This window comes from Gorilla gorilla, chromosome 19 (genome assembly GCF_029281585.2).
Source record: "Gorilla gorilla gorilla isolate KB3781 chromosome 19, NHGRI_mGorGor1-v2.1_pri, whole genome shotgun sequence".
NCBI classification, from domain to species: Eukaryota; Metazoa; Chordata; class Mammalia; order Primates; family Hominidae; genus Gorilla; species Gorilla gorilla.
In genome coordinates, this window is record NC_073243.2 from 34,056,955 (window position 1) to 34,076,300 (window position 19,346).

The 19,346-nt window shown below is 39.2% G+C and overlaps 1 protein-coding gene across 1 annotated transcript in view; it reads left to right on the plus strand.

Annotated features, from left to right (window-relative positions):
* The first annotated feature begins 2,058 nt into the window (after positions 1–2,058).
* Positions 2,059–19,346, plus strand: part of WDR41 (WD repeat domain 41) — a 202,394-nt gene continuing 185,106 nt past the window's right edge. The window contains exon 1 of the mRNA XM_055366988.2: positions 2,059–2,112. Coding sequence (XP_055222963.1) covers positions 2,074–2,112 — 39 coding nt within the window. The 5' untranslated portion in view covers positions 2,059–2,073. The remainder of the gene's footprint in view (positions 2,113–19,346) is intronic.

Sequence of the window (19,346 nt, forward strand, 5' to 3'; positions counted from 1 at the left end):
GATAGAGTGTTTTAGTATCACTGATATTCCCCAAATGGATACATTTGAGCAATGTAATTTCCCAATATATAGCATAGACTCTGACACATATTAGGTGTGCAATAGATGCTTATTAAGTTGAATTTAGGTCAGATGTGTTGATGTTAAAGCTCCCAGCTTATTGCACTTGCTATGATCTATTATCATGGTGGGGTAATTACCAATTAAAAATGTGTATCGTAAAGGGCTTACATCATTATTAAGGTAAAAAATAAATCACTCCTGACAAGCAAGATAATGTTTTTATTCCCACAAAAAGAGATCATCCCTGTCCTCTGATGAGCACAGTGCTCACTTGGAGTAAACTAGTCACCCATGGGAAGCTAATTACCTTTTCCAAAGAACTGGGGTACCATGTAATGTCTTCGAAAAGGTAATTTAGTGAATGATGCCCTGTTATCTTGGAAGAGTTAATATGCCACTTTTAGAAACTCCAGTGACTGGATTGTCTCCCACAATGGAGGGAGGAGCACACACTTGCCAGGAAGCCAGCTATCTTAGATTTCCCTGTTGGAAGACTTAAGAGCTTCATTTTCATTTCAAACCTAGTGGTTTCTTTGAGAACTGGTTGTATGCCATAAGCATTTTAGATTTGAAGAGTGATGATGAGAATTTTCTCCTTAGGCAGAAGAACTCCGGAGGAAGACCTTGAGCTTCTGATAGGGGTTGTTTTGGGTTCAGGTTAGGAGAGCGTTGCTTCTCAGGGAGGGAGGTTGTTTGTTTTTTAGTTACAGAAGAACAATCCTTGTCCAGTCATGACTCTGCTATATTTGGGGACCCAGAAGAAATGCATGGTTTGGAAAACATAGTTATAGTCCTTGATCAGCCATTACCTGACTGTGTTTTTAGTTCAGTCACTTAGCAGTTGTGCACTTCCATTTCCTCATCTAATATCTGAAGTTATTTCCCAATGCTGACCATTCTAGTAATGATTAACTCTACATTGTTGACTAGTGTGGGGCAACTCAGTTTATTTTATTTTATTTTATTTTATTTTATTTTATTTTATTTTATTTTATTTTATTTTATTTTATTTTTTTTGACACGGAGTCTCACTCTGTCTCCCAGGCTGGAGTGCAGTGGCGCGATCTTGGCTCACTGCAAGCTCCGCCTCCCGGGTTTTACGCCATTCTCCTGCCTCAGCCTCCCGAGTAGCTGGGACTACAGGCGTGCACCACCTATGCCCGGCTAATTTTTTTTTTTTTTGTATTTTTAGTAGAGATGGGGTTTCACCTTATTAGCCAGGATGGTCTCGAACTCCTGACCTTTTGATCCGCCAGCCTCGGCCTCCCAAAGTGCTGGGATTACAGGCTTGAGCCACCGCACCCGGCGCAACTCAGTTTAAACATAATCAAATGCCTGGACTGGTCTTTGTCTAATCTGTTTCTTTTTAAGGCATTGTCCTTTTTTTTTTTTTTTTTTTTTTTGATCTGGAGATAGGGGATCTGATTCTGAGTCAAGACAGCATTGTGTTACGGTGGTGAAAAGGTAAGCTCATAATATCAATGCTCTGCTGAAGAGTTGCTGCCACTGACAACATCATTAGCCTCCTTGTAATAGGACCCAGGGAAGGGATTGGGACTGTGTAGGAACTGTTTTCCAGAGTAGGAAAGAAAGAGTGGAACATGCAAGGATATAACTTCTTATAGACAAACATGGCTGTGCAAAAGAATCCTCATTCCTATCCTTAAACAATTAGTGCCATGGGGTTTGCATATCATCTAACTGAAAAGGAGAAATTAGAAAATAGATAACCTAGACATATACTCATATAGGAAGCACTCGGTAAATTTTGGTTGGATTAATTAGATTCAAATAGTACCAGTTTCTTGTGTAAACTTAGTGGAACAAATGGCCAACGACTTAGAAGCCTGAGGGGGCAGTTCCAGCATATTTATTTCGTTGCCAAGGCAACACCAGGTGTTTGTGACCACAAGGGAGAATGTAAAGAATGGGCAGCCTAGTGGTTGCTCAGGTGAGCGCAGGTACACAGACCAGGAAGTATCTCTGCTCCTAACCTCTCTTTATGTATGCATGAAGCCTAATTGTTCAAGTCCAGGGGAAACTGGTGAGGTATGTGAAGTTTTTGTTGGGACTTCAGCTTTCTTCATCCCCCAATATTTTCAGGGTCATAGGACCTTATCTTTCAAATTCTTTTCCCCTATTAAAACAGGAAATTAGCTGGGATCATTTACATTTTGACTAAAGAGACTTACAGCAATATGCTTTCTATTTTAAACTCTTTAATTTTAGTATAGAAAGAATATTTTTATCTTAATTCATTAAAATAACTTTTAAGCAGTAGGAGGCAAGTAAGGGTGATGTTGTGGGTAGAGTTTGCACAGGGGCATTCTGCAGTTTCAGGAAATTATACCACACCTGAGAAGAATCTACTTTAATTGTTTGGGAATGCTCAAGGAGCTGGAGCAAAAGGGGTGAAGAAAATATTCTTTCTTTGGGAGGTGCGGACACAGGTATTTGTTTCTTATTATTTACACTGTATATTATACATATAGCATATATATATGCTTATTTCTTGGACATATTTCACAATAAGATAAGAAAAAAAGTACCAGTAGTAATTTCCTCTTCCCGTAGTCTCCCCTCTTTAAACATCATCTTTACTAGAGTGATGGCCTACAGGTTCCCCGAGGGATTGATTGCCTCACAGCTGCTAAGTATACAGAGGCACCTTTTGGCATTGCTGACTTCTCTTATGCAAAGCCCTGGGCTCCGAAGTCACCTCTGTTTCCTGGCTTTCCAGTAAGACTATCTAACCCTTGTTAAAAAACAAAAAAAACAAAAAACACCCCTTTTCCTTTCCTAGCTCTAGTCCTCTGCTTTAAAATTCCCAGGGTTCATTCTTACTGTGTAATATCCTGCCCTGAGTTTTCTTCTTCCTTCCCTATGGTAATCCTGTTGTTCCCTCTAGACAGGTAGTCCTCATCCTCCTGGCCCCCAATCTCCACTGCATCAGAGACACCTGGACTTGGTGTCAGGTCTGGGGAGAAGCAGCAGCTGGATATATTGCTCAAGCACCTTTCAGATAATGGGGGTGAGGGTAAGAGGGAAAATTGGGGGGTTTCTAGGGGTGTACAGGAAAGTCTGCCCTGGAACACAGGGATAGGTTGAGACAATGAAACCTGAGTGTGGGGAGAATCAGATTCAGGACTTTTGTTTCTTAATTTGTGTTATTGATGATTAGTTTAGCTATTTTTCTGGCCTGAATGCATGGTACCTGACACTTATTAGATGGCAAAAATTATTTGTTGAATAAATGATCCTGGAATGGTGTGAGGGAAATGCAATATCGACTTTGACTTTAGGTACCAGAAAAGTGAGAGAGGAATCAAATGATTTTCCATGTAAAAGTAAAAATCATATTGATGTGAGCTGCTTATGTAATCACCATGAAACAATTACCATGAAGCAGTTATATGTAAAATAAAATACTTTCAAATGAACTTTGAGTTCTGTTTTGCAGCAGTAGTAAATTCTACTAGTGTCAGGTAGGCTGTATCAAGGTGTAGAAAGCGAGGTTACTGGTCATCTAATCTTAGTGTTGCTGGTTAAATTCTTCACACAAATTATAGACCAAATTGTCATTTAGCATAGCTTATGGACAGGATGCCCACCACCTTCTATGGGATCCCATTTCTTCTAAAACGTCGTTATATCACACTGAAACCATCCCCCTTCTGGCTTATCCTTGATGTCCCACAAAGCAAGTCTTCAACCTTTATTGCTTGACAGGTCCTCACATGTTCAAAGATAGCTTTTCTGGTCCCCCTTCTTTATTAAATTCTGTGAAACAATAAGGGGCTATGGTCATAGGCACTAAAGTTCCCCAAGTTATCAAAAAACTTGTTTAGGCTGAGTGTGGTGGCTCACGCCTGTAATCCCAGCACTTCAGGAGGCTGAGGCAGGTGGATCACTTGAGATCAGGAGCTCAAGACCAGCCTGGCCAACATGGTGAAACCCCATCTCTACTAAAAATACAAAAATTAGCCAGGCATGGTGGAGTGCACCTGTAATCACAACTGCTTGGGAGGCTGAGGCAGGAGAATCACTTGAACTCAGGAGGCGTAGGTTGCAGTGAGCTGAGATCGTGCCACTGCACTCTAGCCTGGGTGACAAAGTGAGACTCCATCTCAAAAACAGAAAAAAAAAAAACAACTTTTTTAGTCATCTTTATTAAATAGAAGACAGATTTTATCCATAAAGATAATCAGAGTGTTCATACACTTTTTCCTATGCCAGATATTTAGAGCAAGTTATTCTTTTAAATCAGTATTTCTCAGGCCCTGGGAATGGGGCTTAGGAATCTCATTTTATAGTTTGAGAACCATTGTTTCCATTGCTTCACCTGTCCAGGGGAATTAAGTGTGATTGATGCTAACCTCAGGAATGGGTCACATCTGGAAAGCAATGTTGAGCCTTTCTGGCCTCTCAGCCAATGGCCTTGGAACAACGTTAAGTCTTTTACTGACTGAATATTAACATTATTCCTCATTAGCTCTCTTATTCTCATTTACAAGCTTTCTTTTCCCTTCTTTTTCTTAAGTCATCGATTTCTCAGTTCTAGTTACATCTCCCTCTGCAGCCCATGACTGGAATTCTTTCAGCCTCCATATCCTCAGCCCTCAAGTTGCCACTCATATGGGTAGTTATTTGCTTCCAACATTCAAGTTTTATGAGACTATTCCTACACTCAGTCCTTTAAATTGTATTGCCTTTCAACCTTTGTTTATTTTTTCTAAAACTTTACTTATATACAAATGTTCAAAATCCATTTATAACCTGTTGCTCCATCTGGTTATTTTCATGGGTTATGTTCCCTTTGAATCCTTTGACACGTACCTACCTACTATTTTACTACTTATGACCAAAAACATAGATGGTATTTTGTGTTTTGTTTTGCATTTTGCTTCTGTTTATTTCCCATATCGGTATATATCTTCATATGCCTAGTTTTAATGACTATGATATTTGTTTATAGCTTTCTCTGATTTTTAAATGTTACCTGTTTATTTTAAAAATTGTTAAATATAAACATATTTATTCACTCAAAATATATTTGAATGTCTGATGCTATAGATGCTTGCCCAGAGTTAAGCACTATTAAGATTTAATGTATCTGTGTGTGTGTGTGTGTGTGTGTGTGTGTATGTGTGTAGATGAGAGAGACAGAAAATTATTTTAAAGAGTGTTTTGTATGTAACAAGTCTCCTAAGTGAAAACACAACAAATGAAAGTCTTTCACTTACTGCAACATTGTCCAGTATGGTAGCCACCAGCACCATGTGGCTATTTAAATTTAAGTTAGATAAAATCAATAGTTCTCTTCCTCAGTCACAATAGCCACATTTTCAGTGCTCAAAACCCACATGTGGCTTGTGGCTATTATATTGGATATAATCACAAAAAGCTTTATTGGACAGTGCTGACTCAGCATTCTAGGCCAAAAAGATACAGAATAAAGTTGCCCTGCTTCGTGCTGAGTTTCATGGGCCCGCATTCTGTGCTTTAGCTGCGGAATGGAACAATGGACGTGGACAGTGAGTGTTCCTGAAGGCCGTTGAAGAAATGCATGTAAGTGGGAACTTGGCCTAGTCCTGAGATTTCTATCTAGATTTTAATGTAAAAACATTTTTAATGGGATAGGATGGGGAAGAAGAAGAAAGTCTTAACTACCAAGGGAATAGAATGAGAGGGGTGTGCAGTTTAGGTCTGATATTTCTGTGCTTGCTATACACCATTACTAGAATCCATGCTTCAGTGATTTTCCATCAGTGGTAACCAAAGAAGGCTTTTTATCTAAGGTTTTAATGTATCTGTATGTAAATGTTTGGGCTGTGGCTTGGTCATTTAGAGTGGGTATATGAGGGATGTGGTAAGGAGTGCAAGAGGAGAGAGACTACGACTTGAAGTAAATGTATGTGTATGCAACACACACACATACATGCACACTAAGATTTTCTCCAGCGATGTCCTAGCTGTTTCAGGAGAGCAAGTGTCTTACCACTTACAGCTTGTCCAGTGCCTGATCTGAAATTAGCCTCACTTTCTCCCCAGGGCATCCTTAGTTCCCTGCAGATCTCAAAACCGGTTATACATCAGTACTCTGTGGACCTGGTCAGATGTGCTGCTACATTAATTATAATGCAGATCATGGTTGTGGATTCTGTATGCAGATGTGCATGGAAATCTGCAGGCTTTCCATGTGCACAAAGAAAAAGCTGTTGAAAGGGCTTAAATACATTGCATTGGTGCCAGGCATATTTATCACAGGCTAGTTACTGAGAATGCTGATGGATTTATTTCACGACCTGTGTTGTATAAAGTATGCAATGAGGAGAGACTAAATTGAGTTGGTAGAAAAAAATATGTACGTATACCTTCTATCCCACCCCAATTTCCCCCCACTAAAAAAAAAAAAAAAAGAAAAAGACAGAGTGGGTTTATATAAAGTTTTGAAGTTTCAAATGATGACTTAAAGGTAAGCAATTTAATTTTACTTTGGAGACTTGCAGTAATTTTATTTTATTTATTTATTTATTTATTTATTTTTCTCTGAGACAGGGTCTCACTCTGTCTCCCAGGCTGGAGTGCAGTGGTGTGATCTCGCCTCACTGCAACCTCTGCCTCCTGGGTTCAAGTGATTCTCCTGCCTCAGCCTCCCAAGTATCTGGGATTACAGGCATGTGCCACCATACCTGGCTAATTTTTGGATTTTTAGTAGAGCCAGGGTTTCACTATGTTGGCCAAGGTGGTCTTGAACCCCTGACCTCAACTGATCCACCTGCTTCAGCCTCCCAAAGTGCTGGGATTTCAGGAGGCGTGAGCCACCACACCTGGCCTTTTTTTTTTTTTTTTTTTTTTTTGACTTGCAGTAATTTTAAAAACTGAGATTTAGAATGATAACCTGGTGTCTTAGTTGCTGACAATATTGGAAAATCACACAAACTCATTATTGCCTTGGTTTATGGTATTGACCATGAGAGGATATTATAGTAACCATCAATTTTTTAAATTATAAAATACTTCAAACATATTCAAATGTAGAAAAAATAATACAATGAACTACCATATATCCATCACCTAGATTCAATAATTGTGAAGATTTTATCCTATTTACTTAATTCATTCTTTTTCCCATTTTAAAAAATCTGTTGTAGTATATTAAAGCATATCTCAGAAGTTATAAATATTTTAATAAACATCTTTAAAAATATGGACAAATATGCCATTTGCACCCAATAAAATAAATGATATATTTTTAGTATTTAATCCATAACCAAATTTATTTGACTATTTCAAAAATGTCTTTAGAGTTAGTTTGAGTCAGGTCCAAACAAGGTCCATACAACAGAGTGGTCTTAAGACTTTTTTTCTTTTTTAGACAATTCAGTGACATTAATAAACTTGTAGAGTTGGGCAACTATCATCATAATCCAATTTTAGAACATTACCTTTACCCTTCAAAATTTCCTCCAGCCCATTTGCAGTCAATCCCTGCTCCCACTTTCAGCCTCAGGCAGCCACTGATCTTCTTTCTATTTGTATAAATTTTACTTTCTGGACATTTCATAGATTATGTCTTTTAAAATCTAGCATGGTTTCCTTCTCTCTTCCCTCTTCCTCCTGCCATGTACTTATTTTTCTGTAGAATGCCCTGTTTTCTGAACTTTTCTGTTCACTTCTTTCTGGTGTCATTTAACTTGTTCCTTTATCCTCTTCTCCTCCACATTTCTTTTTTTTATTTTATTATTATTATACTTTAAGTTTTAGGGTACATGTGCACAATGTGCAGGTTAGTTACATATGTATACATGTGCCATGCTGGTGTGCTGCACCCATTAACTCGCCATTAAGCATTAGGTATATCTCCTAATGCTATCCCTCCCCCCTCCCCCCACCCCACAACAGTCCCCAGAGTGTGATGTTCCCCTTCCTGTGTCCATGTGTTCTCATTGTTCAATTCCCACCTATGAGTGAGAACATGCGGTGTTTGGTTTTTTGTCCTTGTGATAGTTTACTGAGAATGATGATTTCCAATTTCATCCATGTCCCTACAAATGACATGAACTCATCATTTTTTAAGGCTGCATAGTATTCCATGGTGTATATGTGCCACATTTTCTTAATCCAGTCTATCATTGTTGGACATTTGGGTTGGTTCCAAGTCTTTGCTATTGTGAATAGTGCCACAATAAACATACATGTGCATGTGTCTTTATAGCGGCATGATTTGTAGTCCTTTGGGTATATACCCAGTAATGGGATGGCTGGGTCAAATGGTATTTCTAGTTCTAGATCCCTGAGGAATCGCCACACTGACTTCCACAATGGTTGAACTAGTTTACAGTCCCACCAACAGTGTAAAAGTGTTCCTATTTCTCCACATCCTCTCCAGCACCTGTTGTTTCCTGACTTTTTAATGATTGCCATTCTAACTGGTGTGAGATGGTATCTCATTGTGGTTCTGATTTGCATTTCTCTGATGGCCAGTGATGATGAGCATTTTCTCATGTGTCTGTTGGCTGCATAAATGTCTTCTTTTGAGAAGTGTCTGTTCATATCCTTCACCCACTTGTTGATAGGGTTGTTTGTTTTTTTCTTGTAAATTTGTTGGAGTTCATTGCAGATTCTGGATATTAGCCCTTTGTCAGATGAGTAGATTGCAAAAATTTTCTCCCATGTTGTAGGTTGCCTGTTCACTCTGATGGTAGTTTCTTTTGCTTTGCAGAAGCTCTTTAGTTTAATTAGATCCCATTTGTCAATTTTGGCTTTTGTTGCCATTGCTTTTGGTGTTTTAGACATGAAGTCCTTGCCCATGCCTATGTCCTGAATGGTAATACCTAGGTTTTCTTCTAGGGTTTTTATGGTTTTAGGTCTAACATATAAATCTTTAATCCATCTTGAATTAATTTTTGTATAAGGTGTAAGGAAGGGATCCAGTTTCAGCTTTCTACATATGGCTAACCAGTTTTCCAAGCACCATTTATTAAATAGGGAATCCTTTCCCTGTTGCTTGTTTTTCTCAGGTTTGTCAAAGATCAGATAGTTGTAGATATGCGGCATTATTTCTGAGGGCTCTGTTCTGTTCCATTGATCTATATCTCTGTTTTGGTACCAGTACCATGCTGTTATTGTTACTGTAGCCTTGTAGTATAGTTTGAAGTCAGGTAGTGTGATGCCTCCAGCTTTGTTCTTTTGGCTTAGGATTGACTTGGCAATGCGGGCTCTTTTTTGGTTCCATATGAACTTTAAAGTAGTTTTTTCCAGTTCTGTGAAGAGAGTCATTGGTAGCTTGATGGGGATGGCATTGAATCTGTAAATGACCTTGGGCAGTATGGCCATTTTCACGATATTGATTCTTCCTACCCATGAGCATGGAATGTTCTTCCATTTGTTTGCATCCTCTTTTATTTCCTTGAGCAGTGGTTTGTAGTTCTCCTTGAAGAGGTCCTTCACATCCCTTGTAAGTTGGATTCCTAGGTATTTTATTCTCTTTGAAGCAATTGTGAATGGGAGTTCACTCATGATTTGGCTCTCTGTTTGTCTGTTGTTGGTGTATAAGAATGCTTGTGATTTTTGTACATTGATTTTGTATCCTGAGACTTTGCTGAAGTTGCTTATCAGCTTAAGGAGATTTTGGGCTGAGACAATGGGGTTTTCTAGATAAACAATCATGTCATCTGCAAACAGGGACAATTTGACTTCCTCTTTTCCTAATTGAATACCCTTTATTTCCTTCTCCTGCCAGATTGCCCTGGCCAGAACTTCCAACACTATGTTGAATAGGAGTGGTGAGAGAGGGCATCCCTGTCTTGTGCCAGTTTTCAAAGGGAATGCTTCCAGTTTTTGCCCATTCAGTATGATATTGGCTGTGGGTTTGTCATAGATAGCTCTTATTATTTTGAAATACGTCCCATCAATACCTAATTTATTGAGAGTTTTTAGCATGAAGGGGTGTTGAATTTTGTCAAAGGCTTTTTCTGCATCTATTGAGATAATCATGTGGTTTTTGTCTTTGGCTCTGTTTATATGCTGGATTACATTTATTGATTTGCGTATATTGAACCAGCCTTGCATCCCAGGGATGAAGCCCACTTGATCATGGTGGATAAGCTTTTTGATGTGCTGCTGGATTCGGTTTGCCAGTATTTTATTGAGGATTTTTGCATCAATGTTCATCAAGGATATTGGTCTAAAATTCTCTTTTTTGGTTGTGTCTCTGCCCGGCTTTGGTATCAGAATGATGCTGGCCTCATAAAATGAGTTAGGGAGGATTCCCTCTTTTTCTATTGATTGGAATAGTTTCAGAAGCAATGGTACCAGTTCCTCCTTGTACCTCTGGTAGAATTCGGCTGTGAATCCATCTGGTCCTGGACTCTTTTTGGTTGGTAAACTATTGATTATTGCCACAATTTCAGCTCCTGTTATTGGTCTATTCAGAGATTCAACTTCCTCCTGGTTTAGTCTTGGGAGAGTGTATGTGTCGAGGAATGTATCCATTTCTTCTAGATTTTCTAGTTTATTTGCGTAGAGGTGTTTGTAGTATTCTCTGATGGTAGTTTGTATTTCTGTGGGATCGGTGGTGATATCCCCTTTATCATTTTTTATTGTGTCTATTTGATTCTTCTCTCTTTTTTTCTTTATTAGTCTTGCTAGCGGTCTATCAATTTTGTTGATCCTTTCAAAAAACCAGCTCCTGGATTCATTGATTTTTTGAAGGGTTTTTTGTGTCTCTATTTCCTTCAGTTCTGCTCTGATTTTAGTTATTTCTTGCCTTCTGCTAGCTTTTGAATGTGTTTGCTCTTGCTTTTCCAGTTCTTTTAATTGTGATGTTAGGGTGTCAATTTTGGATCTTTCCTGCTTTCTCTTGTGGGCATTTAGTGCTATAAATTTCCCTCTACACACTGCTTTGAATGCATCCCAGAGATTCTGGTATGTTGTGTCTTTGTTCTCGTTGGTTTCAAAGAACATCTTTATTTCTGCCTTCATTTCGTTATGTACCCAGTAGTCATTCAGGAGCAGGTTGTTCAGTTTCCATGTAGTGGAGCAGCTTTGAGTGAGATTTTTAATCCTGAGTTCTAGTTTGATTGCACTGTGGTCTGAGAGACAGTTTGTTATAATTTCTATTCTTTTACATTTGCTGAGGAGAGCTTTACTTCCAACTATGTGGTCAATTTTGGAATAGGTGTGGTGTGGTGCTGAAAAAAATGTACATTCTGTTGATTTGGGGTGGAAAGTTCTGTAGATGTCTATTAGGTCTGCTTGGTGCAGAGCTGAGTTCAATTCCTGGGTATCCTTGTTAACTTTCTGTCTTGTTGATCTGTCTAATGTTGACAGTAGGGTGTTAAAGTCTCCCATTATTATTGTGTGGGAGTCTAAGTCTCTTTGTAGGTCACTCAGGACTTGCTTTATGAATCTGGGTGCTCCTGTATTGGGTGCATATATATTTAGGATAGTTAGCTCTTCTTGTTGAATTGATCCCTTTACCATTATGTAATGGCCTTCTTTGTCTCTTTTGATCTTTGTTGGTTTAAAGTCTGTTTTATCAGAGAGTAAGATTGCAACCCCTGCCTTTTTTTGCTTTCCATTTGCTTGGTAGATCTTCCTCCATCCCTTTATTTTGAGCCTATGTGTGTCTTTGCACATGAGATGGGTTTCCTGAATACAGCACACTGATGGGTCTTGACTCTTTATCCAATTTTCCAGTCTGTGTCTTTTAATTGGAGCATTTAGTCCATTTACATTTAAAGTTAATATTGTTATGTGTGAATTTGATCCTGTCATTATGATGTTAGCTGGTTATTTTGCTCGTTAGTTGATGCAGTTTCTTCCTAGTATTGATGGTCTTTACATTTTGGCATGATTTTGCAGCAGCTGGTACCGGTTGTTCCTTTCCATGTTTAGTGCTTTCTTCAGGAGCTCTTTTAGGGCAGGCCTGGTGGTGACAAAACTCTCTCAGCATTTGCTTGTCTGTAAAGTATTTTATTTCTCCTTCACTTATGAAGCATAGTTTGGCTGGATATGAAATTCTGGGTTGAAAATTCTTTTCTTTAAGAATGTTGAATATTGGCCCCCACTCTCTTCTGGCTTGTAGGGTTTCTGCTGAGAGATCCGCTGTTAGTCTGACGGGCTTCCCTTTGTGGGTAACCCGACCTTTCTCTCTGGCTGCCCTTAACATTTTTTCCTTCATTTCAACTTTGGTGAATCTGACAATTATGTGTCTTGGAGTTGCTCTTCTCGAGGAGTATCTTTGTGGTGTTCTCTGTATTTCCTGAATCTGAATGTTGGCCTGCCTTGCTAGATTGGGGAAGTTCTCCTGGATAATATCCTGCAGTGTGTTTTCCAATTTGGTTCCACTCTTCCCATCACTTTCAGGTACACCAATCAGATGTAGGTTTGATCTTTTCCCATAGTCCCATATTTCTTGGAGGCTTTGTTCATTTCTTTTTATTCTTTTTTCTCTGAACTTCCCTTCTCACTTCATTTCATTCATTTCGTCTTCCATCACTGATACCCTTTCTTCCAGTTGATCACATCGGCTCCTGAGGCTTCTGCATTCTTCACGTAGTTCTTGAGCCTTGGCTTTCAGCTCCATCAGCTCCTTTAAGCACTTCTCTGTATTGGTTATTGTAGTTATACATTCATCTAAATTTTTTTCAAAGTTTTTAACTTCTTTGCCTTTGGTTTGAATTTCCTCCTGTAGCTCAGAGTAGTTTGATTGTCTGAAGCCTTCTTCTTTCAACTCGTCAAAGTCATTCTCTGTCCAGCTTTGTTCCGTTGCTGGTGAGGAACTGTGTTCCTTTGGAGGAGGAGAGGCACTCTGCTTTTTAGAGTTTCCAGTTTTTCTGCTCTGTTTTTTCCCCATCTTTGTGGTTTTATCTACTTTTGGTCTTTGATGATGGTGATGTACAGATGGGTTTTTGGTGTGGATGTCCTTTCTGTTTGTTAGTTTTCCTTCTAACAGACAGGACTCTCAGCTGCAGGTCTGTTGGAGTTTGCTAGAGGTCCACTCCAGACCCTGTTTGCCTGGGTATCAGCAGCAGTGGCTGCAGAACAGCGGATTTTCGTGAACCGTGAATGCTGCTGTCCAATTGTTCCTCTGGAAGTTTTGTCTCAAAGGAGTACCTGGCCGTGTGAGGTGTCAGTCTGCCCCTACTAGGGGGTGCCTCCCAGTCAGGCTGCTCGGGGGTCAGGGGTCAGGGACCCACTTGAGGAGGCAGTCTGCCCATTCTCAGATCTCCAGCTGCGTGCTGGGAGAACCACTGCTCTCTTCAAAGCTGTCAGATAGGGACACTTAAGTCTGCAGAGGTTACTGCTGTCTTTTTGTTTGTCTGTGCCCTGCCCCCAGAGGTGAAGCCTACAGATGCAGGCAGGCCTCCTTGAGCTGTGGTGGGCTCCATCCAGTTGGAGCTTCCCAGCTGCTTTGTTTACCTAAGCAAGCCTGGGCAATGTCAGGTGCCCCTCCCCCAGCCTTACTGCTGCCTTGCAGTTTGGTCTCAGACTGCTGTGCTAGCAATCAGCGAGACTCCGTGGGCATAGGACCCTCCGAGCCATGTGCGGGATATAATCTCCTGGTGTGCCGTTTTTTAAGCCCGTCGGAAAATCGCAGTATTAGGGTGGGAGTGACCCGATTTTCCAGGTGCCATCTGTCACCCCTTTCTTTGACTAGGAAAGGGAACTCCCTGACCCCTTGTGCTTCCCGAGTGAGGCAATGCCTCGCCCTGCTTCAGCTCGCGCACAGTGCACTGCACCCACTGTCCTGTGCCCACTGTCTGGCACTCCCTAGTGAGATGAACCCGGTACCTCAGATGGAAATGCAGAAATCACCCGTCTTCTGCATCGCTCACGCTGGGAGCTGTAGACCAGAGCCGTTCCTATTTGGCCATCTTGCAAAATCTGTAACCTCCACATTTCTTTCAAATGGAATTAGGTACAGAAGAGCACCATCCAATAAAACTTTTGCAGTGATGGAAATGTTCTGTATATGCACTATCTAATGACTGCATGTGGCTTTTGGGTACTTGAAATGTGGCTGTTGTGATGAAGAAGCTGGTTTTTTTATTTTACTTTTTAAATTTAAATATCTACATGGGACATAGTAACTGTTAGATACTGAAGCCTCTACAGGCTTAATCAGAATTAGGCCCAATGTTTTTGGACATGAATACTTCATAGATTCACATCAGGAGGCATGTAATGTTTGCTTTTCCTACTTCCAGGGATCTAATGTTGAAGTGGTAACAGCTTGATCTCCAGTGTAACAATTCCCTATCAACATTTTACAATGGAATATTATTCGGCCTTAAAAAGGAAATTCTGACACATGCTACAACATAGATGAACCTTGAGGACATTTTGCTGTATGAAATAGGTCATCTCAAAAGGACAAATACTGTATGATTCCACTTACATTAAGTACCTGGAGCAGTCAAATTTATAGAGACAGAAAGTAGAATAGTGATTGCCAGAGTTTGTGGGGGGAGAATTGGGAGTTATTGTTTAATGGGTGAGTTTCAATTTTGCAAGAGAAAATAGTTTGTGGATGGCTGCCATTGAACTGTATGCTTAAAAATACATAAGGTGGTAAGTTTTACTTTATGCATATTTTACCACATAAAAAAGTAGTTCTATATAAAGTTTCATGTGGGCAAAAGCCTGATTGGAGTACATTTAAATGAGAATGGAAGGAGTAGAATTGGAGAATATAAATATAGGCAATTATTTGAAAACTTAAAATATATACAAAGTCAGCAAAAAGTATTTTAAAATCCACTTATATGCTACTTAAAGATAAGCATATACTTTAAAAGTTATTTTATATTTTTTCCACATGTATGTGTATATTATTAAAGAAATTTACATCATTTAAAAAATCCATAGGGGATATTTCCCCCTCTTCATTATCCTGAGACACCTTAAATGTGTTTAAACCACACTTATCTTGGAATGACATATCTAGAAGAATCATACAGAGGATCTAGATTAAACTAGAGGAGGACACAGGGTCCAGAGGTTGTGTTTACTCAAGGTAAGTAGCAGTAGACCTGGCAGAATGCCTATCCAATTTGATGTTCTTATCACTGCACCCAGCTGCTTCTAGTGACCCTCTTGAAAACTTGTTCTACCTCTTGCTTTCCCTGTATCTTTCAGTGTCCTCATTGTTCATCTAGCTACCAGGCTTAAAATATGGAAATAGTCATTAATTTCTATTCTCCCTTCTTCTTCTGTCTCACATCTAATAACTTAAGTCCTGTGGAAGTTTTCTTTGTAGCATCTATCACACCTTCCTCTATTTCCTCATTTTAGTGATGCTACAATTGATCAGTGGGTTCAAGTGTTGATAGCCTTACCTTCACTGTTCAGTTCCATATCAACTTTTTATCTAATAATAGTTTGATCTAATATCTAATAATAGTTTGATAATATTACTCTTATCCTAATTCAGAGCCTTATTGTTTCTTGCTCATCCTCCTGAGCTTTTTGCTTTTCTCTGCATGTGTACTACTGCTTGGTTTGTCTTCTTAATCTATCCTTCTAATCCTGTTTGTGTCTTACTCAAAAACTTCTCCATGGCCTTCCCACAGAAGTCACAGTTTGGTAGTATGTGACCTGCAAACTTATCTTGAGTTACTGGCAAAGTGCTTTTTTTTTTTTTTCTTTTTAATTGAATGCTTTGGGGCAAGGCATGACCTCACCCCAAGCCGCATGATATCCCATTGCTTTTTTTAAACTTTCTTTTCTTTTTCTTTTCTTTTCTTTTCTTTCTGACAGGGTCTCACTCTTCCATGTAGGCTGGAATGCAGTGGCACAATCATGGCTTGGTGCAGCCTCAAACTCCTGGTCTCAAGTGATCATCCCTCCTCAGCCTCCTGAGTAGCTGGGACTACCGGTGTGTGCTACCACACCTGGATAATTTTTTCAATGTTTGTAGAGACAGGGTCTTACTGTGTTGCTCAGGCTGGTCTTGAACTCCTGGCCTCAAGTGATCCTCCCTCCTTGGCCTCTGAAAGTGCTGGGATTACAGCCACCACACCCAGCCTCTATTACATTTATCTAGCTCAGTCACTCCAGTCATTTACACTTCCTGTTTGTTCCCGTATCCATTTGAGTTGGCCATCTTTCCTGATATTTAGCATGGTGTTCAATGCACTAAATAATGTCTGCGCTCTATTTTCCCAACTTTCTTTCCTCCCCTGTAGGAAGCCTTTTTTCTTTTCTTACCCTACCTCTCCTTTTCTCACCTCTTACCCTCATCCCAATACCTTGCAATCAGCTTATCAGACACCTTATGACCAGTTTCTGGCTCCATGTGTTAAATGAATGGATGGATGAGTTTTTTTGGCACTAGTTAGGCTCGTATAATCTCTGTCTTCGAGGAACTCATAGACTATGCAAAAGATTGGTGTGTAAACAGCTAATTTTGATAGCATATAAAAAAGAGTAGTTGTAAAGAGGGATGAATTCTGCTTGGAAGGTATGAAAGGCAAATTCTGCTTGGGAGGGCCACATCTTCTAGCTTTCCCTAACTGCTCCAAATCATTGACTTCTTTCTTTGTTCTTTGACCATACCATTTCTTAACATATACACGCACACTTTTTTTTCATTCTTTATATTTCCAAAATTAGATGCCAGTCTTCTTGAGAACAGTAATCACATTTGTATTTTATTTACCTATATCCTTCCATCATAGGTTCTCAAGTTTTTGTATAAAGTCTATCAGTCAAAGTTTTTTTTACCTATCATATTGTTTTAAGCACAAAGGGTTTATTGGACAGATAATGGAGACTCACAGAAATGACAGGAGGCCCAAGGAACAGGCTTAGAAAATGGGCAGGAACCACGAGGGCCCTAGAGACTAGGCAGCCTTAACAATCTGGCCAGCCAGCTGCTGTGTCTGTGGATACTGCCATCCTCATGCATTCCTCCATCAACCAGTCCTATCTGAGCCTTTGTCTTTGGGTCATTCTCCCAAACTCCAGAGTTCTAAGCAGTTCTGCCCTTCAGGGAGTACAGAAACAAAGGATCTGTCCCTTTTGGTCCCGTAGAGCAAAGCCTCTCACAAGACTATACACAAAATGGATTCCTCTAAATAGGAAGAGGATTTGATATTGGGCAACTTCCACCACACGCCACCCCCAGAGGGAAATAACAACAAAATACCCACTACTAATGAATAAAGAATGTATGTAACCCCTGCTTTGGGAAATCTGGCAGAGAAGTGATTTATGGTGAGAATCCTTGGGCGTGTGGAGTGGTAGGGAGAAGAAGGTCAGTGGTGAAGGCTTTGAGAATTTAGGGCAGACAACAGTAAGGAGCAGACAGAATGTGTGCTAACACAGCAGAAGCAGAAAACTGTCCAGGTCAGACGAGGATCCCAAGGACAATCTTCATCATTTTATTTAGGGCTGGTTCAATCAGTAGCATTTTTGGCAGCTCATTAGGAGGTAAAAGTTGACTCAACAATTTGGAGAGGGTAGAATGGTTAACAATTAAAATATAAAAGAGTCTATAGTAGAAAGCCTTCCTCCCACCTCTGCCCCCATACCGAAATTCTCCTTCTTAACAGGTAGTCATTGTTATGTTTCCTGTGTATCCTAGAGATTTTTTAAAAATGCATTAAGAACCAATTTGATTATATGTTCTTTCCCCTTTTAGTGCACAAATGGTAACTTTCTGTTTCCCTGTTCTGTACACTACTTTTTTCATATAGTGTACATTGGAGAGATTTGTACCTCAGTACATAAAGAGCTTTCCCATTTTTTTTACAGTTATGTAGTATTTCATGTATGGATGTAATATAATCACTTGAGTCCCCTATTGGTGATCATTTAGGTTGGTTTCGGTCTTTTCCTATTATAATTATGCTGTAGTGAATAATGAACATTTATCATTTCATGTGCCTGAATATATTCATTGGATAATTTCTAGAAGTAGAGTTGCTAGATCAAAGACTTTTCCATTTTTAATTTTATAGATAATGTCAAAACATCCTCCACAAGGGCTTAACAACTTAAGGACAAAATGTCCTCCACAAATGCTTAACAAGCCCTAATAGCAATTTATGAGAATGCCAGTTTGGTTAAGACTGAGGATGACTTTTAAAGATTGAGCCTTGAAAGACTATATTTTCAGAGATCGTTTCTTAGTTTATTACTAAAGAAGTTTCTCTGAGCATGTAAAGCACCAGAACTAGCTGAGAAAGAAATCAAGAAGGCAATTCCATTTACAGTAGCTAAAAACAAAACAAAACAAAAGCAGGAATAAATTTAACCAAGGAGGTGAAAGACCTCTACAAGGAAAACTACAAAACACTGATGAAAGAAATGGATGAGGATATAAACATGTGGAAAGACATCCCACAGTTATGGATTGGAAGAATTAATATAATTAAAATAACCATACTGCCTAAAGAAATCTTCAGATTCAATGCAATCCGTATCAAAATAGCAATGTCATTTTTCACAGAAATAGAAAAAAAATCCTAAAATTCATATGGAACCAGAAAAGAGCCTGAATAGCCAAAGCAGTCTTGAGGAAAAAAGAACAAAGCTGGAGCCATCACACTACCTGACTCAAAAATATATTGCAAAACTCTATTAATCAGAACAGCATGGTATTTGTATAAAAACAGACATATACACCAATGTAACAGAATAGAGAATCCAGAAATAAATCCGCATATTTATAACCAACTAATTTCTGACAAGGGTGCCAGGAACATGCACTGGGGAAAGGACACCCTCTTCAATAAATGGTAATAAGAAAATTGGATATCCACATGCAGAAGAATCAAACTGGACTCCTGTTTCTTATTATATACAAAAGTCAACTCAAGATGGATTAAAGACTTAAACATAAGGCCTAAAACTATAAAATTACTGGAAGAAAACATAGAGCAAACACCTCAAGACATTGGTCTAGGCAAAGATTTTATAGCTAAGACTTCAAAAACACAGACAACTAAAACATAGACAAATAGAACTATATTAAACTATTATGAAAAGCTTCTGCATAGCAACAGAAACAATCAACAGTGAAGAGACAACCTGTTGGATGGGATAAAATATTTGCAAACTATGCATCTGAGAGGAGACTAATGTCCAACACATACAAGAAACTCAAACAGCTCAATAGTAAAAACCAAAAACCATATAATCCCCATTGAAAAGTGGGCAAAGTACATGAATAGACATTTCTCAAAAGAAGTCATACAAATGTCCAACAGGTACATGAAAAAATGCTCAACATCATTAATCGTCAGGGAAATGCAGATGAAAACCACAAT